Raw genomic sequence first — 25,836 nt, forward strand, 5'->3', positions numbered from 1 at the left:
CTCCTCCGACACCATCATCCTTCTTATAACATTGCTTTGATAATTTCTTAGTGTTTAATTAATTCCACCCATCTTGCTGAAGATTTGTTAGCTTTACAGCATTGTATAGCATTTAGAAGTAACTTTCCACAAGTTGTTTTTAAGTTGGAGGAGCAGATTCTGTGGAGAAAAATCTACAGCAAAAGTTCTAAAAACAATGTCAGACCATCATGCTCTCAATGGTTTACTTGTACCTCTTTCTGCAAGGAGAAATTAGACAGATGCATGGTTTGCTGCTGCGTTATTTCCCTCCAAGTGTGGAACATGTTATGTTGCACTGAATAGTCATGATGTTACCAAGAACACAAGTGATATCATACTTTTCAACCAGTTGGCTTAAGACTGGAGTTTTGTTGGGCTTGCTCTACCTCCGATGAAAGTGGAATTATGTTGGTAGTAAGGCACTCAGAGGTATAGGAGAGAAAGATGTAGCCAGACAGTGTGGAGCCAATTGAAAATCCTCCCATTCATCAATCTCCCATCCACTCTCTGATATTTTGTTACAATGTGATCTCGGTGTCAACTAGGAAAATGCTTCAGCTTAGACAAACTTCACACCCCAGCTTCCTTCGGTAGCACCAATAGAGGCCACAGTAGCACAGTGGGCAAAGCTGCTACCTCACAATTCCAGGGTCCTAGGCTTGATGCTGAACACTGGCACTGAGTGTGTGTGTGTGTGTGTGTGTGTGAGAATTTGACAGGTTCTCCTTTGGCCTCATGGGTTTCTCCCACACTCCAGAGCTATGCAGGTTACCAACAACACAATTTCCTGCCCAGAATGTGGGTGAATGGCTAAATATCCCAACCCAACCTCTAAATTTGTACATTCCCCCCATGACTATGTGGATTTTCTCTGGGTGTTCCGGTTTCCTCCCATGCATTCCATCAACTTCTTTCAAAAGACGTATGGCTAAAGGTTAGAGATTTGTGAGAATACTATGTTGGTGTTGGAAGCAAGACAACACTTGTAGGCTGCCTCCAGTGCATCCTCAAAACATGTTGGTTATTGATGAAATTTCACAATGTTTACATGTATTGTACATGTGACAAATAAAGTTAATCTTTAAATCTTTATCTTTATAGTATGTGTGTGTGAGTTGGTGGGAATGGAGAGAATGGAATGAGATTGAAGTGAATGGGTGCTTGATTCTCTGCATGGTGGGCCGAAGGGAAGCTTACATCATATGTTTCTGTGGGGGAAGTCTCGTGTTGTTTCTAAACTTTCCATATCAAATCCTTTACATCAACTTGGGCTAACCAAGTAAGAACTCTTTGAGAAGGCAGACAGGAATTATTCAGAAGAAATCAAAAGTTTGTACTGCGCACTCTATGGGTGGATGCAATTTGTTGTCCTACATTGCCCCTGAGAGCGTTACCTTGGACAAAAGTCCTTAAAAAAACAACCAAACATTATTTTTCGAAGAATGAAAGCAGAGTGATCCCTTGATGGTAGCATCAGCTGAAGGTTAAGCAACACTTCCTACACCCATGAGGTTAGGCAACTGTGTGAACACAAGTGTGAATTTCCATGTTTGGCCAACTTGGTTGTAGTCAAATAAATATGATAAACCATGGCAGTAGAATAACATCCTCAGGCCATGCACCGGCAGTCTTATTTTTTTTACATTGGATACTGTTTACCTGTTTAGTGGCTGAAAACACTCATGCTAATGTATTAATGTCTATGTCTGTTCCCATATTGGGAAATATTGGAATTCGAAAGGGGACAATTAACTTGCGTCAGATCACAAAAGTAAAAATAGTTAGTAATTCACATCACGGTCTGTGCCATTTCTGGTCATTGTCTAGAAAAATAGGATTAGATGTAACTAAATCAAACAATAGTCCACAAATGTTGAGTGACAAGAGTGAATTCAAATGTGATTTGCTTGAGAGAAATACAGGTTAATGAAAGTGATGCACTAGGTACTTCATTGTCAATTACAATTGTACTAAACGGTTTACTTTGCCCCCAACTTGGAGTCTTTATGCCAATTAACCCTTTAAGAGATGGAATGGTAGAGCAGGTTGGCTGGGTTGGACATCATGGTCAAATGGAGAGGTACTTCAGGAGAAACAAACACATTTCGAGGCGGGATACTTACTTGGTTGGCTAGGTATTTTCCTTTCAATTTCCGCATACTCTGTTTGTGGTGATTGGACTGTTTCAAGAGATACAACAGAGCTTTCAGCTAAAGATGTATTGTCCGTGGAATTTAGTCAAAGCAGCAACAAGCTTTAAGATGAGATAAGTGATTAGCTGATGTGCGAAGCGTTACGGAGGGTGACTACAATATCACGTGCTAATTTGTGGCAGGCGATAGGACAAGGATGGAAACTAAAAGCTACAATGATTTCATTTCATTGTTAATACATTTCAAGTCATGCTGTTGAACAGGAGGTGCTGGAGCATGTGAAGTGCATAGCAAACACTGGTCAGATTTACTCACTGTTTTCTGGTGAAGTCGTTTTGGGATCACTTTTGTCGATTCCAGCATTTAACCTAAATGAATATTACACAACAGTTCGGCTGCATGTTTCTGAGATCAGCGGGTGTTTTATATTTTTAATAATCTTCTTGTCTGCTAAAGATATTCACAACCAAGCAAGCCCAGTGTCCCCACAGTGCTCTCTCCTACCCTGGATACAGGCACCGCTGATTGCAGAGATTGGTTAGGAATTGGAGGGCATTCGGCCCTTCCTGACCATGGCAGTCATGGAAAGAACAACTAACTGAGTCTATTCCCCGTGACACAATGTCTCTTTGTAGCCCTGGATTCAGAGGGCATCTCATTACTCCCGAGTGTCTCTCGACCACCCCCACCCACTTAGGCAGTGGGTTGCTGACTGTTGCCATCCTCTGGATGAACAGCTTTCCTTGTGTCCTCTTTAAGACCCCACCCAGTTATTTTAAATCAACATCCCCCACTGCTAAAGGGAGTAACTTCTTCCTTCCTGGCGCATGTGTACTTTCATAAGCAGGGATACACAATTCCTTCAACCTCCCTTGTTCGAAGTGAAATTGATCTATGGTTGTTGATAAGTACAACCCTCCAGATTTCCCCGCGTCTGGTCTCATCCACTCCCCAGACCCTCTGTAATGCCCTACTCTCCTCCTTGCTTTTACTGCAGAACACAACAATCCACCCCTTGCATGTTTATCTCCCTGGCCCCTGAAGACATGACCAGGAAATCCAGCACACTGCATTTACAGACTGCCTCCAGTCTCTGCAGTGGCTCCAGGTTTTGGAAAACTGTTGAGCAAACTGAAACATTCCAGGGCTCTGTAAATAAAGGCAAATGCCTAATGAGGCCGATCTTCTCATTTTTGCAATCAGTACCAAAATTATAATGGCTGTGATATCCATTAAAAATCCCGTTTACCACTGAATTTCCCCAGCCTTGCTGCACTCAGCATACAATGACATTACTGTATTCCACAGTGGAATTTTATTGACTGTATTGGGTGCGGCCCAGGAGGACACTACTTCAGAATTCACAGTTTACTCTGGATCACCCCAGCAAAATACCTTGCTCCCATTTTATGGGCATCTCCCGCACATAATTCAGAATAACTGAGTTACATTTTATTTGAAGTTATTTATCACATGGAATGGAAGGGTGAGGTTTCTGATTAGTAAACGGGTATCACTCACATACCCGCACATATACGAATGCACAGAGAAGAAAATGTGTCCATTAGAAATACACGAATAACAAATGTCTCGCAACATACACAATGGATGAATCAGTCCAAATCAGAACATCACAGAGAGAACATGACGTTGCACACCCTGCACTGGTTTGTCAGACTTCGCTATTTTTATGTTGTTACTGGCTCATTTGTAGTATGGAAATGTGACACAAATACTAAAATATGCAAACACACCAGTGGTATGCTGAAGCTGATGTCATTTCGAAGAACTGAGTTCATTGAGTTGCCGCTCGACCCACAATGCCCATTATAACCCCAAGTTGCCTTGACAAAGAATCTCCCTTCCAGTTGCATGACCTGAGTAAGGCTGCATGGCAGCCCCTCCCTGTCCACACGGAACAGGACATTCGGCCCATGGCTTATGTGCTATCAATCTAAACTAATCCTCTCCACCTGCCTGTGACCCACATCTCTCTGTTCCTGCCTGTTCATGCTGTCTAAATGCCTCTTCAATGCTTCTATTGTATCTGCATCCATCACCACCCCAGGAGGCACATTCCAAGCACCCACTATCCTCTGTGTAAAAAAAAACTTGCCCCACACATATCCTTTAAATTTTTACCCTTTCACTATAAGCCTATATCCTTTAGTATTTGAACAAGGGACTGGCATGTATTGGATTACTTTAATGGATTCTTAAATTTTATTAAGTAGTCATATTTGAGAAATCTCCATTGTTTCTCATTTTATTAGATTTCTTAACTTAACACTTCTGAGGAATCTTCATATCCATCAAAGCATGTGGCAGTCAACTAAGCCAATTTTCCTCCAAGAGGACCACAATCTTGTCATTATGTTTTCAGTTTTGTGTGCCTCAAAGACCTGGAGAGCTCTGTTGGCTGGAGTCAGGGTCTTGTGCTTTGACTTTTGGTAGGGCCACCCATGCCAAACATGTCAAAGAGCAAAGGCCAGACTGACAGTGGTCCTCCAGTCCTCCAAGTTCTGAGGTTCAGGTCAGAGCTAACAACCCTGAATAGTCAAGAAAATAATTGTTACTGAAACAGTAATGAAGAATCCTTCTATATCTGTGTGTGGCTGAGGACCCTAAAACACACCTGGGGCACAATCAGGCAGATGGTCAGGACAGACAGAGATAGAAGACTTTCCTTGCTGCCCTAAATGTCAGCAGCATAATGGACAGTAAGTAAGCAAAGTTGAGTGGATTAGCTGGCTGTCCAATTCATTATAATCATTTGGCAGATTGGAGATTATTCTGTATAGAAGAGTCACAGGGTCATACGATGTGGAAACCATAGCATGGATGTCCTAACTCATGCACACTGACACACTTGCCTATCTAAGTTACTCCTATCAGGAGGACAGGGATTTGGCCCACATCCCTCTAAACATTTTCTGCCCAATGTATCTGTTCAAATGTCTTCTTAATGTTTTAATTCTACCCATCTCTACCAACTCATTTGGTATCTTGTTCCATGTATCCACCAGTCATGTGAAAAAAAAACTTGCTCCTTGGTCTTCACTTAAATCTCTTCCCTTTCATGTGAAGCCTGATTTTGGACTCCCTTACTCTGGGGAAATGACTGTGTCCACCCATCTGAGCTACTGTAAACTGGGGGATCAGAAATATGCTCGACATTGAGATGAGAGTGCAGAACTAACTTGGTTGATAAATAACAACAAAGAGGAATACATGTGTGAATCCCTATTTGCTTAACTTGGATGAACATAGCAGAGTAAATATTGATAATCAGCCTCCCATTTAGCAGGCAGGAAATAAAGTTCATAAATTCTGCCAGTGAGTTAGGGACACAGTCAGAGAGAATATGAGTCATGTACAAACTAAAATTTTATAGATGCTGAAATTCTGAAATAAATTCAAGAGAATATTGCAACCACTTAGTACTGTGGAAGAGGAAGCTGGTAAACCTTCAGAACACTGATGAAGTGTCCCTGACCTGTCCCATTAACTGTTTCTCCTTCCACATTCACTTCCTAATCGGCTGAGTGCTTTCAGCATCCTTATATTAAACAGTGGATAATATTTTGTTAAATTGGAAAAGATGGACTTTCATTTCTTGACCATCTGCCAGAACACACAGACCCAGAAGGAAACTCCTTTGAAATACATCTACTGATATGTCTTGGGAATTATTGTAGCCAATCTTTTACACAAGTTCCAACAAGTCATAGAAGATGATGACCAGGTAATCTGATTAATTATCTGCTTCCCAGTTGCCTATCGTTGAGCCACATACAATGCACAAACAGGCCCACTGAGTATAAGCCGAACATCATATCTCTCTATATTAATCCCACTTGACTACATTAAGTCCATGTCCCTCCGTCTCATTCAAGTGCCTGTCCAGATGCCACTTGTAAGTTGATACTGTTTTTGCCTCCAAGAGCTCTCCAGTAGCTCTTTCCCCATATCAATTGTAAATTTGTTATGCTAAAATTTCCCAAATATCCCTTTTAAACCAAACACTCCCTGAATCCCTAGCTATGGGAAAACTGACTGCCTATTTACCTTAACTATGCATCTCCTAATCTTAGATAGATCTATTTAATCTCTCAGCCTTATTTCAAAGATTGCAGACCTAGTCTGTCTAATCTTCCCTTCTATCTTGCCCTCAGATTGAGGCATCTTTCTGACTGCTTTCTGTACCCTCTCTAGCGTAACCAAGTCTTTCACACAGCGTGGAAAACACTACAGTACATTTTACTAATTAGGTATGGTCCAACTGGCAACTTATATAGATGTAATATAATAGAACACAGGACAATACAACAATAGAGGCCATTTGATTCATGATGTTGGCAACCTTATTACCCGTTCTATAGTCAAAATAACTCTTCCACTCTTCATAGCCCACCATTTTTTAAAATCATCCACGTACCTATCTAAGAGTACTTAAATGTCCCTAAAGTCGTCGTCGTCGTGGTTATTCCTCGAGTTCCAGGATAAAGGTCTTTGTTCTGAAGAAGAGGCCCACAGAGTGAAGACACCTGTGCGTGTATTTATTTAAAGTATACTTGATGTTGCACTCCAAAAAGCACATGATACTTCACAAGTCATCCAACTGATTCCAATGGCATGGAAACCACGGCGGTTGGAGCTGATGGATTTGTTGCAGCCTTCATCCACCTTCACAGCCGTTGAGTTCGAAGTAACTTTGTCCACCTGTTCCACCGCTGAGGTCTTGGTTGGATTGTTCTTTGTCAGGGACCTCACCCTCGACCTTACCGCCATGGGTGACCCTACCAGGAGCATAGCTCCAGACAGCATTGCTCTTGGGATCACAGGACCACAACAAGGTGACAATCCACGGAGAATCCCTAATGTATCTATGGTGTTATATGATGTCCCAACTCTTGTACTCTCTGCCCTGACAATAAAGATCAGTGTGCCAGGCACCTTCTTTGCAACTTTCCAGTCACTAACCACTTGTATCTAAGGTTTCACTGCTCAACCACATTCCTCAGAGCCCTGATTTCCACTGGGAAAGCAAACCAAACTAATTATGTGGGAACATTAGCAGTTGTCATAAGGAGGGGTACTTCAAGGAGGTAGAGAGGGGGCATAAGGAATCCTGCTGAGGTCAAACCAATAATCGCTTTCTGAAGGTCCTAGCACAGATCCAGTTCCACTCACATCCTTGCGCCATGAACTTGTTTGAAAGTAAGGAAACTCTTAGTCTCAGTGTGTTACTAAAATATAGATCCCAAATTATTTTGCAGAGAATCAGATTTAAGCACCAAAAATGCCACTTGTTCAGGAAAATGGGGATTAACCAGAGGGGGAGAGAAAAAACAACTGAAATGTCTAGGGAGTCAATGAGAATGAAAATCAGGTTATGGTCTATGGGATCTGGAAAACTGAATAAACAAGGAAGTGGGGGAAGGGTGGACAGAGCAAAATGTGTTCCGCATGACTCATTGGAATGAGTGCTTGTTAATGAAATCGGATCTCTCTTTAGGCAGTGAAGGCGGAGAGAAACAGATGGGGAATAATTGCTGAAAGTACAAGATACAGAACACCTGAAATAGAATGTAAAATAGCACAGGAAGAGGCCCTCAGTCCACCATGTCTGTGCCGAAAATGATGCCAATTTTAACTAAGTCCCTTCTGCCTGCACAATATCCATGTCCCTCAATTCCTTGCATACTCATCTAAAACCTCTTTAACAAAATCCCATTGTATCTGCCTCTAACATCATACCTGGCAACATATTCCAATTACCTACCTCTCTCTGTGGAAAAGCTTGGCCCATACATCTTTTGCAAACTTCAGCCCTCACTTTAAATGCATGTAATCTATCCAGACATGTATTAGATATCTCTGCACTTGGAAAATAGACTTTGTCTCCCCTATCACTGCCATTCTCAATTATATAAATTCCTTCAAATTTCCCCTCAGCTCATGACACCCCAGAGAAAGCAAACCAAAGTTTGCAGTCTCTTTTTATAGCTTGTACCCCGTAATTCTTGGCAGCCTAATAACAAGTAATAGCAGGTGTGACACAGATATCAAATACAGAATAGCAATGGCAAAAGAAGCTTTCCAAAAAATGAAGACCATATTATCAGACAGAAAGATGAGCACGTACACTGAAAACAGAATACTACAGTGCTACATTTATTCTATCCTAACTTATGGAAATGAATGCTGGACCATTTCTCCAGCAACAGAAAAGAGACTAGAAGCAGCTGAATTATGGTTCTACAGGAGAATGTTAAAAATATCCTGAAACCACCCACACATCAAATGAAGAAGTTCTCAGAAGAGCGCAAGCAGTTCGATCACTCATACCAACAATGAGAGAAATACAACTCAGGTTCCTAGGACACATCATGAGGAAAGATGAACTAGAAAAACTCATACTCTCTGGAAAGATTGAGGGGGGCAAACTTAGAGGAAGACTTTGGCTTATGTAGATCAAAAGCATAGCCATGTGGCTACACATCGAGGAAATGGAAGTCATCCAAAAAACGAAGGATAGATCCAAATGGAAAACCATGATCACCAAAGTCCGCATCGGATATGGTACGTGGACAGACAGACCCCCTATTTCAGACAGCGTTCTAGTAAACCTTTTCTACAGCCTTTGCGATGCTGCCACATCCTTCCTGAAACGGGCACCCAAAAGTGCACACAAGTATGTGTGCATGTTGCAAGTGGAGAGAGACAACAACATTGAGGATCCCTCACCTTCAGTCAGGGTCCCAAACCATACTTCCAGGTGAAGGATCACTTCACCTGCTAATCTTCTGGGGTTGTCTATTGTGTCTGGTGCTCCCGATGCGGCCTCCTCTACATTGGTGAGACCCATCATAAATAGAAGAACTGCTTAATTGAGTACCTCTACACCATCCACCACAAGTGGGATTTCCCGGTGGCCAAACATTTTAATTCTGATTCCGTTTCCCATTCCAATATGTCAGTCCATGGTTTCCTCCTGTGCCAAAATGAGTCCACCCTCAGGGTGGAGGAGCAACAGTTTATATTCTTTCTGGGTACCCTCCAACCTGATGGCATGAACATTGATTTCTCCTTCCAATAAGCAAATTACCCCCCCCCCCACATTCTATCCCCCACTCTTGACATTTTACTTCTCACCTGCCTATTACCTTCTCCGACTCCCCTCCTCCTTCCCTTTCTCCTAATGTCCACTCTCCTCTGCTATCAGACTCTTTCTTCTCCAGCTCTTTACCTTTCCCACCCACATGGTTTCACCTATCACCTTCCAGCTAACCTCCTTCCTGTCCCCCTACATTTAATTCAGATATGTTCCCCCTTCCCCCTCCATCTTGAAGGAGGGTCTGAATCCAAAACACCGAATGTTTACTCTTTCCAGCTCAACTTGCTGAGTCTCTCACACATTTTGTGTTTGTAGCTTTGAGTTAAGGATGCAGGTAGATGAACTTACACCAGGAATTATCCAAGAGATACCAGGGAGCATCTAGGACTATTGCTTCACAGTGCTGGAGACGCGGCTTCAATATCAAACTCCCGTGCTCTGTGTGTGACGTGCATGCATGTGGATGGGGTATTTAAGGCTAAAGATAAAGATGTCTGCAAGGATTTCTCTGGCATCCCAGGTATGGCCATGGAGCAGGTTAATTAGCAACTGCACATTTCACAAGTGTTGAATCAGGATCGGGGGCACCTGGTGGGAAGAAGAAAGCGGGTCCACTGTAAATGTTCTCTTAGCAGTTGGTGCAGACTTGTTGGACTGAAGGGATGGACTGTGTCCGTACTGTACTGTTTCTGAACTGCAACCTTCCAGGTGAGGCACTGAGCCTATGTGAGAGTGGCACGGGCCTGTGCTCAAGGAATTGAAACTGAGAGTCTGGTGGAGGCTGAAAGAGGGAAGGCACTAATAGTTCATGTGCGACTTTGCAGGTGCGCCTCTTCAACGTAGACCCACAATCTGCACATGTTTTTTCTAAGGTAGCAGAGACCACAACAAGAGCACAAGAAGTACGTGATTCACAGCTTCACCTCTAAGGGCTGGCCATTCTACACAAATCCCTTCTGCCTGAGCACAGTCCAGATTGGTCCATCCCCAAACTGTTCATTTGCCAGTATAAATGCCCCTTCAATACCACTATCATATCTGCTTTCACCATCTACTTGACAGCATGCTGACTTGTGAACTTTGCCCTCTCACCTTTTAACCAATACCCTCTGGCTGTTAGCATTTCCACCCTCAGAACAAAAGGCTGTCCATTCTCTCTATGTCTCATGTGACCTTGCACTGTATATTTCTTAAGGTCTCTCCACCAGACAATCCACAGCAAATAAAAGTTTGTCCAACTTCTGGGATGAACAGATAGGTATTGTGTCTCCCATGGTTCTATGGCAAGGAATTGTGGGATGGGAGTCAGCATTAATTGTGGTGCAAGTGCAGACCAATGATGCTGAGGCAATGACCCCTGCAAAAGGCTGAAAATGCATGAGAGTGGAAGAGTTGTCCAGTGGTGGAATCTCAGTAAAGGTGGAATAAATTATGGAAGTTCAATCAATCATGGCATCTGGTAGGGTCAAGGTGAGAACACAACTGCCTTCATCATTCAAGGTACTGAGTAAAAGAGTTAGGGTATCATGCTTCAACTGTACAAAACTCTGGCAACAGGGAGGGTGTTATAAGTTGGAGAGCATGCAGAAGGGATTCTCAAAGATTTTACATGGGCTCTCGGGTTGTGGTTTGGAGGCTTGCGGGCCTCAATGACCTGGAAAGCTGGAGTCAGGACTTTATAATTTGGCTTCTTGTAGGATCATTCACTCCAAGCAGGTCAAAGGGTAGAGGACAGACTAAGAGTGGTCCAGTCCAGATATAGGGGTTCAGCTCAGGGGAAAATTGTTATGGAAACTGCAATGAAGAATCCTTCTACATCTGAGTGTGATGGCATTCCTGAGTCTCCACCTGGGACTTGCATGATTGATAGAAGCAAAAATTGAGAGGAAGCTCCTGACACAATGAAGGAAGCCCTGAACACTACCAGAGATGGAGGACCTCCATTGCTGCCCTAAACACCAGGGACCTAACAGGAAGATAGTGCGAGGCTTACAGAGAGACAGGATAAGCTGGGAATGTTTTACATTGAGCATAAGAAGCAAGGGGGTGACCATATGGAGGTATACAAATTCACGAGGGGAATAGATAACATAAATGGGTAATCTTTCTCCCTGGTTATGGGAATCTACAACTAGAGCACATGGGGTTAAGATGTGAGGGGAAGGATTTAAACGGAACCTGAGGGACAAGCTTTTCACACAGAAGGTTGTATATGTGTAGAATGTGCTGCCAGAGGGAGGAGCATCTGTAACATTTAAAAGCAGCTTGGACAGGTACACGGATAGGAAAGGCTTAAAATACAGGCAAATGGGAACAGCTCAGAATGGGACATTTGCCACAATAATCAGGCCTGTTTCCTGGCTGTGTCATTCTCTGACTATGACTATATTGTCCAGATCTGAGCGATTGCATGGGAACAAAAATAATGAGATCTTTGATGATTCAAACAGAACTTATCTTGTTTAAGAAACACAATCTCAAAACAACTTAATTGAAGGGCAGGACATTTTGTTTCCTCATATCGATGCCAGGAATAGTCAGTAATGCTGATGGACAGGTAACCATTAGGCTAAAGGTTCTAATCCACCCTGGTAAAATTGTACTGTTACAGTTAGTTCATTAAAATAAAAGGAAGCTGTGAGCAGGAATGAGGGGGAGCATTTGGGATATGGCTCCCCTTCTCTTAAATAATGGGGTTGTTATGACTTCAGACCCAAAGCTACTGACTCTTCTGTGAGACGGTCAAAGTGATATCAGGGATGAACAATGAGTGACCTCCTTTACATTCTCTATTCACAGATCATGGCAAGATGAGTGTGCCTGCAGCCAGCAAAAATCACTTGACAATGTTGAACAATTGTTAGCAGCAGCCATGACCCCTGAACTCCCTGACCTGGACTCCCACTGTGGCGACACCAGCAGGCAATTGTCAAGCAATCTGTAACTCTCAACCGTGGGATTTGCATCACAGATTGCTGTGCTAACTGCTCTGCCCAGGACTGCAAGAAAGTACACAGCTCAGTACCTCACAGAAACCAGCCTCTCCTCCGTTGTCATGTCTACATTTCTTGATACCTCAGTGAACTAGCAACGTAATCAAAAAGCACACCCACACTGAACATTCTGTCTTCTCATCCTTCTCATCAGGAAGCAGGTCCAAAAGTCTGAAAGAATGTACAACCAGTACAAGGACAGCTTCTGTCCAGCTATTAAATCAGACAATTGAATATACCTCATTAGCTAAAGATGACCTCTCCCAATCTACAGTACTGTGCTAAAGTCTTAGGCACGTGTAAAAATATTGCTTAAAGTGAAGATGCTTTCAAAAATAATGACATGAAAAGATTCTAAATATCAAAAATATACAAAGAGCAGTAAACAGTAAAAAAAACTAAATCAACATAATATTTGCTGTGACCACCTTTCCCTTTAAAACTGTATCAATTCTCTGTGATGCAGTTTTATAAGTAAATTGGTTGATATGCTGTTCCAAGCATCTTGGAGAAGTTGACACAGTTCTCCAGACTTTAGCTGACTCACTTGCTTCTGTCCCTCCAGGTAATCTGAGACAGCCTGAATGATGTTGAGATCCTGGCTCTGTGGAGGCTATACTAGCTGTTGAAATGCTCCTTCTTCTTCTTTTTGCTGAAGGTAGTTCTATATGACTTTGGCCGTATTTCTGGGGACCATTTCCTCCCGAATGGGATTGTGAGATGGATGAGAATCTGCTTTTCTCACCATTGAGCATTCTATTAATTCTGACCATATCACCAACTCCAAACCTGCAGGGAACCGCTACTGTGCTTCACTCTTGGCTGCAGACACTCATCCATGTTTCTCTTTCCAGCTCATTTGTGGAAAAACTGTCTCCTGTTAGAGCCAAAAATATCAAATTTTGACTCCTCGGTCCAGAGTACTTGGTGCCATTGTTCAGCACCCCAGTACTTCTGTTTTTGTGCATAGGTGAGTCTCTTGGCTTTGTTTCCACTTTGGAGGATTGGCTCTTTGGCAACAATTCTTTCATGAACCCCACTTCAGACAAGACTTCTCCAGACTCTAGAGGGACTTGGGTTCCAGTGTTTTTTGTCAGTTCAGGGGTGATAGCAGTTTTGGACTCCTCCCAATTTAGAAGGGACATCAGTTTCGTGTATATTCCGTCTGCTGCATGATGTTTCCATGCCACACATGCATTACTGATCCTCAGACTTTTCCGTTTCTTTGTGTTTTTTCAGAAGAGCCTGGAGAGCACATTGAAGGGTCTCAGCTCAAAACAGCAACTGTGCTCTTCCATAGATGCTGGCTGGCCGCTGAGTTCCTCCAGCATTTTGTGCATGTTTCCTGAAACTCCTGTCTGCTGCAACATTTCTGCTTTGGAGATACTTTGCAGATGCAGGATGACCGCCTTGTGTCATGTTGCTATGATCACTTTTGCCATGATGTAGGAATTGATGATTTGAAAGTTAAGCTATCACATCTGCCACACCCTCATCTTTTAGCTTGAATATGATTCCTTCTACACCCATTTCTGTTTCAGTTAATCAATTTAGCTTATTCAAAGCATTAAGTCACTTAACATTAGCATCCCGTTTGTTATCTTTGCTTAATTATGCATTGAGCTACGTATATACCTACAATGTAATCAATTGTTTATTTGAAAAGTGGTCTATTACTCAATATGTTGCTTTCTTTAATGAAATGCAAAACATTCTGTCACCTGGTTATTGGAAAATGAATGTTCGGAAATCCAAAATTTGATGTTTTCTAATGACACACGAATATTGAAGATGAAAAATAAACATCTAAAACGTAGCTAATATAAAAATCTCAGGTGCCTAAGACTTTTGTACAGTCTTGCTTCATCCATGCTTTATTTCTCTACCTGCACTACAGTTTCACTGTAAGGGTAACATTATGATCTGTCTCTTAAAGCTATCATTACAATCTATCTGGATAGCAAGAAAAGAACAGTGTTCACAACTACTATATCTGGATACTTATAGGAATAATAAACCAATTTCAAATGCTTGTTTCAGAAAGACATAAATGTGGCCATTCAATTCATCTACTCCAGTGGATTTCCCAGAGCCACACCCTTTCATTTACTTCCCTGTAACCCACTCTCTGCCGCAGAAATGCTACTTCTCCCATTTGCACACTGGGGTATTTCCCCTTCAGCTAACATTACACTGGAGTACAACTGAGTAGTCTGGGTAGAGCACACACACACACACACACTGGTACACGCAGGCACTGAGAATCTCTCTCACATTTAATTATACGCTCACTCACACACACTTGCATTCTAACACTTATGTACAGACACTCATTCAGTCACATGCATACTTACTGAGACTGATACATACCCACTCACCTCCACATACACTTACCTGCAGACTCTCATACATTTTCTGTCACCTAAACACAGACACAAACGCACACACACACACACACACACGAACATTCTCTCCCACACATAAGGAAAGTGACTCATACTCACACACATTGATATTCACAAATACAGAAGAGTGCCTCCCAGGATTTAACGCGGCCTTTAATTTCATGCTTTCCCCAACACACCAGTAACACCTGCAGGATGTGGCAGTCTGATTGTCAAATCATCAGAGAACAACACAGTCTGACAGGGGAGCTCAGAAGATTGAGCTGCATTTATGGAGCAGGTGGGGGACGTTGAGGAACTTTCCCCCAACAGATGCTGCTTGGCTTGACCCATCTGATTCCCTGCTGCAGATTGTCTGTTTTCCAGACTTCTAGCTCTGCAGCCTCGGTACTCTTGACTGGGTTCACTTCTGACATCAACTGCTGCCTGTGCCTGTCTCTCAGTGTATCAACTTGAAAGATCATCTGGATGGATGGCTTGTCACATGTAGAGCATTTGCTGGTTCTGAGCCTGTTTTCACTAGAATTCAGAAGGACGAGGGGTGACCTATTTAAAAGCTATCGAACAGAGAAAGGTTTTGATTGAGTGAATGTGGAGAAAATGTTCCCTATGGTGGGAGAGTCTAGGACCAGAGGACATGGCCTCAGAATAGGGTAACGTTCTTTTAGAACGGAGATGAAGAGGAATCTCTTTAGCCAGAGAGTGGTGAACCTGTGGAATTTGTTGCCACAGGCAGCTGTGCAGGCCGAGTCTTTACCTATATTTAAGGCCGAGGTTCATAGGTTCTTCATTGGTCAGGGCATGAAGGGATTCAGGGAGAAGGCAGGAATTGGGGCTGAGATGAAAAATGGATCAGTCATAGTGAAATAGTGGAGCAGACCTGATTGGTCAAATGGCCTAATTCTGCTCCTGTATCCTGCTGGGTATTGAGCAATGAGGAAGGGTTAATTAGCAATCTTGTCGTGAGAGGCCCCTTGGGTAAGAGTGACCATAATATGGTGGAATTCTTCATTAAGGTGGAGAGTGACATAGTTAATTCAGAAACAAAGGTTCTGAACTTAAAGAAGGGTAACTTTGAAGGTATGAGACATGAATTAGCGAAGATAGACTGGCAAATGATACTTAAAGGGTTGACGGTGGATATGCAATGGCAAGCATTTAAAGATCACGTGGATGAACTACAACAATTGTTCATCCCAGTTTGGCAAAAGAACAAATCAGGGAAGGTAGTGCACCCGTGGCTGACAAGGGAAATTAGGGATAGTATCAATTCCAAAGAAGAAGCATACAAATCAGCCAGAAAAAGTGGCTCACCTGAGGACTGGGAGAAATTCAGAGTCCAGCAGAGGAGGACAAAGGGCTTAATTAGGAAAGGGAAAAATGATTATGAGAGAAAACTGGCAGGGAACATAAAAACTGACTATAAAAGCTTTTATAGATATATGAAAAGAAAAAGATTGGTTAAGACAAATGCAGGTCCCCTACAGACAGAAACAGGTGAATTGATTATGGGGAACAAGGACATGGCAGACCAATTGAATAACTACTTTGGTTCTGTCTTCACTAAGGAGTACATAAATAATCTTCCGGAAATATTAGGGGACAGAGGGTCTAGTGAGATGGAGGAACTGAGGGAAATACATGTTAGTAGGGAAGTGGTGTTAGGTAAATTGAAGGGATTAAAGGCAGATAAATCCCCAGGCCCAGATGGTCTGCATCCCAGCGTGCTTAAGGAAGTAGCCCAAGAAATAGTGAATGCATTAGTGATAATTTTTCAAAACTCTTTAGATTCTGGACTAGTTCCTGAGAATTGGAGGGTGGCTAATGTAACCCCGCTTTTTTAAAAACGAGGGAGAGAGAAACCAGGAAATTATAGACCCGTTAGCCTGACATCGGTGGTGGGGAAAATGCTAGAATCTGTTATCAAAGATGTGATAACAGCACATTTGGAAAGCGGTGAAATCATTGGACAAAGTCAGCATGGATTTGTGAAAGGAAAATCATGTCTGTCGAATCTCATAGAATTTTTTGAGGATGTAACTAGTAGAATGGATAAGGGAGAACCAGTGGATGTGGTCTATTTGGATTTTCAAAAGGCCTTTGACAAGGTCCCACACAGGAGATTAGTGTGCAAACTTAAAGCACACGGTATTGGGGGTAAGGTATTGATGTGGGTAGAGAATTGGTTGGCAGACAGGAAGCAAAGAGTGGGAATAAACGGGACCTTTTCAGAATGGCAGGCAGTGACTAGTGGGGTATCGCAAGGCTCAGTGCAGGGACCCCAGTTGTTTACAATATATATTAATGACTTAGATGAGGGAATTAAATGCAGCATCTCCAAGATTGAGGATGACACAAAGCTGGGCGGCAGTGTTAGCTGTGAGGAGGATGCTCAGAGGATGCAGGGTGACTTGGATAGGTTAGGTGAGTGCGCAAATTCATGGCAGATGCAGTTTAATGTGGATAAATGTGAGGTTATCCACTTTGGTGGCAAAAACAGGAAAACAGGTTATTATCTGAATGGTGGCCGATTAGGAAAAGGGGAGGTGCAACGAGACCTAGGTGTCATTTTACACCAGTCATTGAAAGTGGCATGCAGGTACAGCAGGCAGTGAAAAAGGCGAATGGTATGCTGGCATTTATAGCGAGAGAATTCGAGTACAGGAGCAGGGAGGTACTACTGCAGTTGTACAAGGCCTTGGTGAGACCACACCTGGAGCATTGTGTGCAGTTTTGGTCCCCTAATCTGAGGAAAGACATCCTTGCCATAGAGGGGATACAAAGAAGGTTCACCAGATTGATTCCTGGGATGGCAGGACTTTCATATGATGAAAGACTGGATCGACTAGGCTTATACTCTCTGGAATTTAGAAGATTGAGGGGGGATCTTATTGAAACGTATAAAATCCAAAAGGGATTGGACAGGCTAGATGGAGGAAGATTGTTCCCGATGTTGGGGAAGTCCAGAACGAAGGGTCACAGTTTGAGGATAAAGGGAAAGCCTTTTAGGACCAAGATGAGGAAAATCTTCTTCACACAGAGAGTGGTGAATCTGTGGAATTCTCTGCCACCGGAGACAGTTGAGGCCAGTTCATTGGCTATATTTAAGAGGGAGTTAGAGATGGCCCTTATGGCTAAAGAGATCAGGGGGTATGGAGGGAAGGCTGGTGCAGGGTTCTGAGTTGGATGATCAGCCATGATCATACTGAATGGCGGTGCAGGCTCGAAGGGCCGAATGGCCTACTCCTGCACCTATTTTCCATGTTTCTCTGTTTCTATATTATCTTTGTGCACTTGTTTCGATAACTTTGCGTTAAAAATTTCAGATGAGTGATGAATGGGGAAGTAGAATAATAAAGTCATGTCGGGAGATCTGATAGAGCTTTATAAGATTATGAGACGCATAGATAGAGAACCAGTATTGTTTTCCTTGCATCAAAATGTCTGGAACGAGAGGATGTGCACTTAAAGTGAGAGGGGATAAATTCAAAGGAGATGTGGTGATGTTTTTTGAACAAAAATTACAGATGATTACAAATTACAAGGATTACAAATACCTGGGGATACGAATTGACAATAAATTGGACTGGTCAAAGAACCCTGAGGCTGTCTACAAGAAGGGTCAGAGCCGTCTCTATTTCCTGAGGAGACTGAGGTCTTTTAACATCTGCCGGACGATGCTGAGGATGTTCTACGAGTCTGTAGTGGCCAGTGCGATCATGTTTGCTGTTGTGTACTGGGGCAGCAGGCTGAGGGTAGCAGACACCAACAGAATCAACAAACTCATTCGTAAGGCCAGTGATGTTGTGGGGATGGAACTGGACTCCCTGACGGTGGTGTCTGAAAAGAGGATGCTGTCTAAGTTGCATGCCATCTTGGACAATGTCCCCCATTCACTACATAATGTACTGGTTGGGCACAGGAGTACATTCAGCCAGAGACTTATTCCACCGAGATGCAACATAGAGCGTCATAGGAAGTCATTCCTGCCTGTGGCCATCAAACTTTACAACTCCTTCTTTGGAGGGTCAGACACCCTGAGCCAATAGGCTGGTCCTGGACTTATTTCCTGGCATACTTTACATATTACTATTTAATTATTTATGGTTTTATTACTATTTAATTGTTTATGGTGCAACTGTAATGAAAACCAATTTCCCCCGGGATCAATAAAGTATGACTATGAGTATGACAAAAAGTGATGGAGGCCTGGAATGTGCTGCCTGGGGTAGAGGTGGAGGGAAGTACGTTGGTGGTGCTCAAGAGGCTCTTAGAAAGGGATATATAGCAGGAAATTGAAAGATATGTATACTGTATAGGCAGAAAGATTTCATTTAGTTGGTTTTGATTACTAATATAATTAGTTTGGCACAGTACTGTGAGCCAGTGGGTCTCTTCCTGTGCTGCAATGTTCTATGATTGAAGTTGTGTGTAAGTTGTTTGGGCTGATAGAGGAATGAGAGTAACCTTACTGAAGCATGTCGGTCACTGAAGACACAGGGCAGGGTGGATGCGGTTATGTTTCTCCCCAGTGAGAGAGTCTTGATTGAGGGTTCAGTGTTACAGGATCTTTGTGAGAGGTGGGTGCTTTTGGCAGAGGGTGGAGGATCTCTGAATTTCTTAGTCCTGATGTGAATTGGAGGACAGATCATCGGTGGGGTGAAGTGCTTGGAAAATTAAGGGCAAAGCGGAATTGGGACAGAATGGGAGCTGAGGCCTGATGGTACTGAATTGTGGGACATGTTAGAGAGGTCGATTAACCAACTCTAATTCTTGGTATTCTCATTGATCCCCACATCCCCAATAACTCCACCTAATGGCTAACTAACAGTGATAAAACTAACCTGCATCTTGTTGGGATGTGGGAGTAATCTCACATGGTAAAACGGACAGCAAACTCAACACATGGTGAACACTTGAGGTCAGGTTCAAACCCACATCACTGGCACTGCAGCCCAGTGGCTCTACCCACCAGGCCACCTGGTGATTTATAGTCACTCAACGCTTTCTAAGGGGGAATTCACCACACAGACTGCAGTGGTACACAGACGTGATGCATCCCCATCAAGAGGAAATAAATGTTCACCTTGTCTTTAGACACATGACATCGATATTAAAACAAACTCATTGCTCTAAAATGTAAGAATTTGACACTGATTCTTTTGAAGAGATCTGATTAAAACTGCACACGAAAAACTAGGTCATTCGTAACATAATAGTGAAAGTCTCTACAAGCCCAGCTTGACCCCTTCACAGCATTAATCAGATCCCTGTCTAATTAACAGGAGCAGAGCTTGTAGACAATACCAGTGATGACAATGAACATTGACTGACTGACAGACAAAAGGTGAGTCAGGTTAAAGCTGGAATCATACACACAACAACACGTGAAATGTAATAATCTCTGGTTACATTAGGGCATCAGGCATTACAAAGTATTGTCAACATGCAGGGAAGGTTTGAATGAAATGTCTTTACCTGCTTGCCTTTTTCTTGATGATCCAGAGAATTAATGCCACTAGCGCCACTACAGCAATTACTGCAATCACAATCCCGACTATTGCTCCAGCTGACAAGCCGCTTGAACTGCCTGGAGTTGGTTCTGGGTGTTCTGGAAATAAAGATGAAGAGATAATGAGATATCATTGAAGCCTATGGAATAATTGAAAGGTCGAGGTAGAGTGGATGTTGAGAGGGTGCTTCTAATAGTAGGCGAGACTGGGATTAGAGGGCACAGCCTCAAATTAGAGTGGAGGAGGAATTTTAGCCACAGGATGGTGAATCTATGGAATTTATTGCCACGGATGGATGTGGGGGCCAATTCATTGAGTATATTTAAAGCAGAGGTTGACAGGTTGTTGATTAATCACAGCATTAAAGGTTATGCGGAGAAGGCAGATGGATGGGGTTGAGAGGGATAATAAATCAGCCATGATGGACTTGTGGAGCAGACACAATGGGCTGAATAGCTTAATTCTGCTACTGCGTTTTAAGGTCTATACACTTATGGTAATGCAGTGGAACATAACACAGTAAATGTCCATTCTACTTTGACTAACTAGGGATTGTGTTTTATTACAGTTTAAAATAGCAAACTCTAAATCTTAGTTGGACACAAAGGTATATAGTTATACAAAATGGAAACAGGCACTTATCCCGACTGGTCTCTACTGACTCAGATTCCTATTCACGGTAGCCCCAGTTGCCTGCGTTTGGCTCGTATCTCACTAAAACTTTCTGATCCACATACCTTTTAAATGTCCCTTCTCAGCCTCTTCCCCGGCAACTTCCATATACCAATCACCTTCTGGGTGATAATGTTGCCATTGAGATTCCCATTAGATCTCTTCTCCCTCACCTTAAACCTATGCCCTGTAATTACTTATGCCTCAACTCTGGTGAAAAAAGCTGTGTCTTCATTTTATCCATGTGGTGACATGATTTTACACAAAAATCTAGTTTATTTAATATTTACATCAATCAATAAAATTTATGGATTAGACATTAAGCTCACTGGATTGTCTTTTGCCTTTATTTTAAGAAGTTGTACATTCCAGAACACACGTGTGGAGTAGTGACCACTTTCTACAGTATGTTAGTGGGAAACTTGTCTAATAGAGGAGGAGGAGGAGAAGATGGCGACGCGACGCAGCATGCGGCCTCTCCGGTGAATGATATCTGTATTTGTTAAGTAGGGTACTGTGCACAATTCTGATTTGATGGAGACAGACGTGAGAGCATGGAGGAACATCTGGACTAACTTCTGAAATGCCCGCTTCACTGCCGCTGCTACTGTGTGGTCTGGAATCTCCGGAGCAGAAGCTCTCTGAATCCTTGGCTTTGCTTGTTTTGGCGGCCGGGACGAAGTCGAAGGCACTCGGCAGAGGATGGCGCTCGGGAGGCTGTATCGGAGGGGCTGGTCAGAGGCTCGAAGTTTTCAGACGGGCTCAAAACTGGCTGTGGTCGGGTGCTTCCAATGCATCGGCAGTTGTCGGTGCCTGGAAGTTTATGGCAGGGAGAGTTTCTCCCTTTTTGCCGCCTGCTATCAGGGACTATTGGAGTTGATCGGGACTTGAGACTTTTTTTACCGTGCCCATGGTCTGCTCTTCATCAAATTATGGTATTGCTTTGCACTGCTGTAACTATATGTTATAATTCTGTGGCTTTGTCAGTGTTGGTCTTTGGTTTGTCCTTTTTTTTTGTGATATCACACTGGAGGAACATTGTATCATTTCTTAATGCATGCATTTCTAAATGCAATAAACGAGGTCTGAGTGTGCTCATAATATAAAACAAAGTGGGGTGAATAGTTTTGGTAAGGTGGAAACGTGGCATAATGGAAAAGGCTTAAGAACATTTACAAATTTACATTTGTCAATGAAGTTGTGAGTCTTAACTGCTCTCTAACTGGGAATGGAACACAGAACATGCAGCAGTATGTCACACAAACAAGGCTTTTGGCCCTTGATATATTTGCCGACCATAGTGTCACTTTAAAACGCACCTCTGCCTGCACACCATCTATATCATCAATTCCTCATCTGTTCCTCTGTGTGTTTGAGTGCCTCCTAAATGTCACTACCCTGTCTCCCTCCATCACCTCCATGGGAGCTCTTTCCAGACATGCACCACTCTGTGCAAAAATAAAACTTGTCCTGCGCATCTTGTTTAATTTTCCTGCTCCCATTCTTAAAACTATGGCCTCCAGTTTTGAAATTTTTGCAATGGCAAAACAACCCTGATGTTCTACTCTATCGACTTTTGTCATAATTTTATAAAACCTCTATCAGGTCTCCTCTCAGCCACTAATGCTGCATAGAAAACAGTCCAGCTTTGTCCAATCTCTCCTCCAGGTAGCATGCAGGTGAACATTTTCAACATCCTCTCAAAAACTTACACTTCCTTCCTATAATGGGGTGACCAGAACTGCACATTGTACTCCTGATGTGACCTGACCAAAGTTCTATACACTACATCATTATTTCCCAACCTTTAAACTCAATCCCCTGACCGATGAAGGCAAGGATGTTGTGTTCCTTTTGTACCACCCTTTCTACTTGTGTTGCCAATTAATTATCCTGTCATTCACATGTGGGGACCTACTAAAGTGGATGTTTTCCAAACAATGACTGCCCCTCGCCCCAATTCAAAAGACTTGACCATAGAAATTTGCCTTCTTTTGCCAGAAGATGCTGCAGTTTCCAATGTATATTCTCAACCCTCAAGACTTTTGCCTCCAGTGTGATTTTCTGCACAGCAGAAACCCAAGCAACAGGAGTAAGGATACACCGTTTGAGCCTTCAGAGTGCTCCATCCTTCCATAGAATCTTGGGTAATTCCAAATTTGAGGAAAGAAGCTGCTCTGTTGTTTAATCAGTTGTTAAAGTATCACCTAAACATCTTGGACTGTGTACATTTTTGGTCACCCTCTTCTACGTAAGACGTAGTTAAACTGGAAGGAGTACAATAAAAATAAATATGAGGACGTTGGCAGGACCCGAGAGCCTGGGTTAGAGAGAGTGATGATGAAAGTTAAGAACGTCACAGAAAATGTGCATGATAAAAGTCTTTTATCCAGTGTCAGGTAGTCCTAAACCGTGATACGTGTGTTTAGGGTAAGAGGAGAATCATTTATAAGAACACGAGACATAGGGTAGTGAGTATGTGGGAAGAGCTGCCTGAAGAAGTAGTTGAGGAAGGTACAATGGTATAATTTAAGAAGCACCTGGATAGGGATGGGGTTTGCAGGTATATGGGCTGAACACATGAATTGGGAACTAGCTGGATTGCCACTGTGGTCGGCATGGACTGAAGGGATTCTACCTGTGCTGTGTTTGCTCTCTGACTCTGTGACTCAAATTTATTAATACCACCATCAATCAAGCACATACATCTGCATGCCTATTTCCACTTTGAATGACTACTATCCTGCCTCTGTTAAGTTGCTGCATGATTTGATCTTTAAATCTCTACTTGAGAAGTTGATATGGCTTGTGGATTGAGTCAGTTGATAAACAGTAGCCCTTCTCAGCTCTACCTGATTAGCAAAACGGTGTAGGGCTCATTTGCTTTGCAATGTCAAAAGACACTCATTTCAAGAAAGGTTATTTCAAAAAATATTTCCCTGAAATTTCAGATAATATTAGAGCATATATTTTGTGAGTGCTACAGTCTGATAGGCAAGGCAGGAGCTGACACCTGTCACATAATCTTGCTGCGAATTAGTGTCAGGAGACATAACGGAAGCATCTCGCTTGGCAATTGTGGAGGAGGGGCCATTGCATAGTTTCGGAGAAAGCTGTTGAAAGTTGAAAACTCAGCCAGCTCCATCATGGACACTAGCCTCCCAGCACTGAGGACACCATTGAAATACAATGCTTTGAGACAGCACTCATCACCCAGGCCAAGTTGTCTTCTCACCATGGAGGAGGGACAGAAGCCTGGAGACACTGTTCAGGACTAAGTTCTTCATCAGATTTCTGAATGGACAATGAATACCTACTCACTATTTTCATACTGCTTATTGATTTTTTAATGTACTTATTGTAATTATAGTTTTTTTTCTTATTATGAAGCAAAGTACTGCTTCAAAACAACAAATTTTATGATATATGCCAATGATAATAAACCTTTTTCTGATACTGATTCTGAATTATTCCAGTTTTCATGTAGAGAGGATGATTTAGTTATGGTACAATGCAATATTAAAATAACTTCCAATTCTTGTTTGTAGCAAAGTAATCCTAACAAGAAGAAAATAAAACACTCCTGGGCATAATCATTGGCAGGTCTTTCAAATTCCAAACCATGTCCTACCAACACAAGTGGGCTACTCAGCCCTCTGACTCTATGCTAGCTTCTGGTAGTGTGATTACCTCAATCCCACTCCCATACTCATTTCTGTATCTCTGTGTATTATTCTTGCTTCGGTCTAATTCCCACTTGAAAGCTCCGTTTCCAGCACATTCCCGGCCCCTCTCTGGAGACAATGAGTTTACCACTGCAATACTCTGCATAAACAACTGCTCTACACAGCCTGCATATACTTTGCTAAAAATGTATTTGTCCATACTAACGCTGGAACTGAAATCACTCCCCTTGGAACTATCAGGGGAAATCACTCCCTTGCTCTCTGTTGAACAGTAGTATCATTCTTAAATGGGGGTGACTTAAAATGGCTGCAATATCCATGTGTACCCTATGATTACTGCAGATTTTGAATGAGACCCTGTGATTGTTTTCTCGGTCCTTTGTGCTAGGCCAGCCAAGCTCTCATTGGGTCCTGCCCTGCAGTGTATTGGTATTGGTAAAGCGGTTGCTATTGTCACATGTACCAAGGTACATGTCTTGTCTTGCAGAGATGAAACCATAACATATTTCATTGAGCTAGAATAATGCAAGCCAATAACAATGAAGAATAAAGTGTAACAAGATACCAAAAAAGTGCAGCACAAGCAAAAATTAAAGTGCAAGATCATAAGGTAGATTGTAAAGGAAAGATTCCATCTTATTGGATAAAGGTTTGATAACAATGAGCTGGAATCTGTCGTGCCTGTTGGTATGTGCTTTCAGGCTTTTGTATTGTCTGGAGGGGTTGGAGAAGAGAGAAGAGAAAATGTTCTGTGTGGGTGGGGTCTTTGATTATGATGGCTGTTTTATTGCTAGGTGTGTTGAAGTACACATACATCATTGCTCCTCTGTCCATCAGGAAGGGTTAACTCAAGAGTTAGTTTCTTTCACCGATTAATTTGGGTTTAACAGAATTTTATGAAAAAGAATGCAAACACTGGAGATGCTGGTAATATGCAATTAAAAAAGCCGAAATCTCCAAAAGCACAAGTGGTCATGCAGCCTCCGTGGAGCAAGAAACGATTTACAATTCAAGTCGAAGATCCTCTGTCAGAATTGTTTGAGGAATCCCATCCCACTCCAGCAATGGTCCATTTCGCATTTGAGTGTTGTATTATTGTTCCACCACCTCTCTGCTCTGTATTGGGATGTCGATCTCAGCTTCTCATTTCACAGATGCTGCTTGACCTGCTGAGTGTTTCCAGCACCTTTTGTTTATACTTCTGAGCATTATGCTAATTGGAACCCTGTAAGTACCTCCAAGATTGGTTTGTTTGTTATATCCAGCAACTATA

General features: G+C 42.5%; 1 protein-coding gene across 6 annotated transcripts in view; it reads right to left on the reverse strand.

The window, feature by feature from the left end:
• The window catches only part of LOC140201648 (cell adhesion molecule CEACAM5-like), a 107,419-nt gene that overhangs the window by 29,819 nt on the left and 51,764 nt on the right, over positions 1-25,836 (reverse strand). For 4 of the 6 annotated variants that reach the window (XM_072266097.1, XM_072266095.1, XM_072266096.1 and 1 more), the window contains 3 exons: positions 20,171-20,303; positions 2,490-2,542; positions 2,145-2,201 (listed from right to left, as the gene is read on the reverse strand). In XM_072266097.1, coding sequence (XP_072122198.1) covers positions 2,145-2,201; positions 2,490-2,542; positions 20,171-20,303 — 243 coding nt within the window. The remainder of the gene's footprint in view (positions 1-2,144; positions 2,202-2,489; positions 2,543-20,170; positions 20,304-25,836) is intronic. The other 2 variants (XM_072266093.1, XM_072266094.1) reach the window with 2 other exon arrangements.

Source organism: Mobula birostris, chromosome 8 (genome assembly GCF_030028105.1).
Source record: "Mobula birostris isolate sMobBir1 chromosome 8, sMobBir1.hap1, whole genome shotgun sequence".
NCBI lineage: Eukaryota > Metazoa > Chordata > Chondrichthyes > Myliobatiformes > Myliobatidae > Mobula > Mobula birostris.